The sequence below is a fragment of the Meleagris gallopavo genome, chromosome 24 (assembly GCF_000146605.3).
Source record: "Meleagris gallopavo isolate NT-WF06-2002-E0010 breed Aviagen turkey brand Nicholas breeding stock chromosome 24, Turkey_5.1, whole genome shotgun sequence".
Taxonomy (NCBI): domain Eukaryota; kingdom Metazoa; phylum Chordata; class Aves; order Galliformes; family Phasianidae; genus Meleagris; species Meleagris gallopavo.
This window is the reverse complement of record NC_015034.2, coordinates 3051164-3052380: the sequence shown is the minus strand read 5'-3', so window position 1 is coordinate 3052380 and position 1217 is coordinate 3051164. Positions and strand designations below refer to the sequence as shown.

Below are 1217 nucleotides of genomic sequence, written 5' to 3'. Positions count from 1 at the left end.
GCACCATGGGGACGTGGGGACATAGGGATGTGGGGCACTATGGGGACGTGGGGCCACTATGGGGACACTGTGGGGTCGTGGGGGCACTATGGGGGTGTGGGGACACCATGGGGACACCATGGGGATGTGGGGCCACTATGGGGACACTATGGGGACGTGGGGGCACTATGGAATCATTATGGGGATGTGGGGACACAGGGACGTGGGGACACCATGGGGACACAATGGGGACAAGGGGGCACTATGGGGACACAGGGATGTGGGGACACTATGGGGATGTGGGGAAACCATGGGGACACAATGGGATGTGGGGACACTATGGGGACATGGGGACACCATGGGGATGGGGATGTGGGAATAGTATGGAGACACAGGGATGTGCGGACACTATGGGGATGTGGGGACACCATGGGCACAGAGGGATATGGGGACACTGTGGGGACACAGAGATTTGGAGACACCATAGAGATGTGGGCACACCATGGGAATGCAGGAAATGTGGGGACACCATAGGAATGTGGGAGCACTATGGGGACACAGGGATGTAGGGGCACCATGGGGACACTGTGGGGACACTGTGGACATGGGAGCACCGTAGGAATGTGGGAATGCCATGGGGACACTATGGGGACCCAGGGATGTGGTACATCATGAAGACACTATAGGGACATAAGATGTGGGGGGACAGAGATCTGGGGACACCATGGGGTCATGGGAACAGTGTGGGGACAGTATGGGGACATTAGGACTCTATGGGGACACTGTAGGGACACGGGGATGTGGGCACACCATGGGAACTCTATGGGGATACAGGGATTTTGGGACACCATGGGAACACAGGATTGTGGGGACATTATGGGGATGGAGGGACATGGGGACACTGTAGGGACATGGGGACACATGGGAACACAGGGATGTGAGGACACTACGGGGACAGGGATGTGGGGAGATCATGGGGACTTGGGCTCACCATGGGGACACTGTAGGGACTCCAGGATGTGCAAACACCATGGGGACACTGTAGGGACACAAGAATATGGGGACACGGGACTGGGAATACCATGGGGACCCTATGACCCAGCTCCCATGCAGGAACCCCATAACCCCTCTCCTTCCCCCACAGTTGTCTGACGGAGCCAACACATCCCAGTGGGACACAGACACCGCTTCTTCCCTTTGGTTTCCCCCATTTTTCCCCTTTGGTTTCCCCCATTTTT

General features: G+C 57.3%; 1 protein-coding gene across 1 annotated transcript in view; it reads left to right on the top strand.

Moving 5' to 3' along the window:
* Positions 1 to 1211, top strand: part of TGFA (transforming growth factor alpha) — a 7609-nt gene extending 6398 nt beyond the window's left edge. The window contains exon 5 of the mRNA XM_010723182.3: positions 1124 to 1211. Within this exon, the coding sequence (XP_010721484.1) occupies positions 1124 to 1131 (8 nt within the window). The 3' untranslated portion in view covers positions 1132 to 1211. The remainder of the gene's footprint in view (positions 1 to 1123) is intronic.
* The last annotated feature ends 6 nt before the right edge of the window (positions 1212 to 1217 follow it).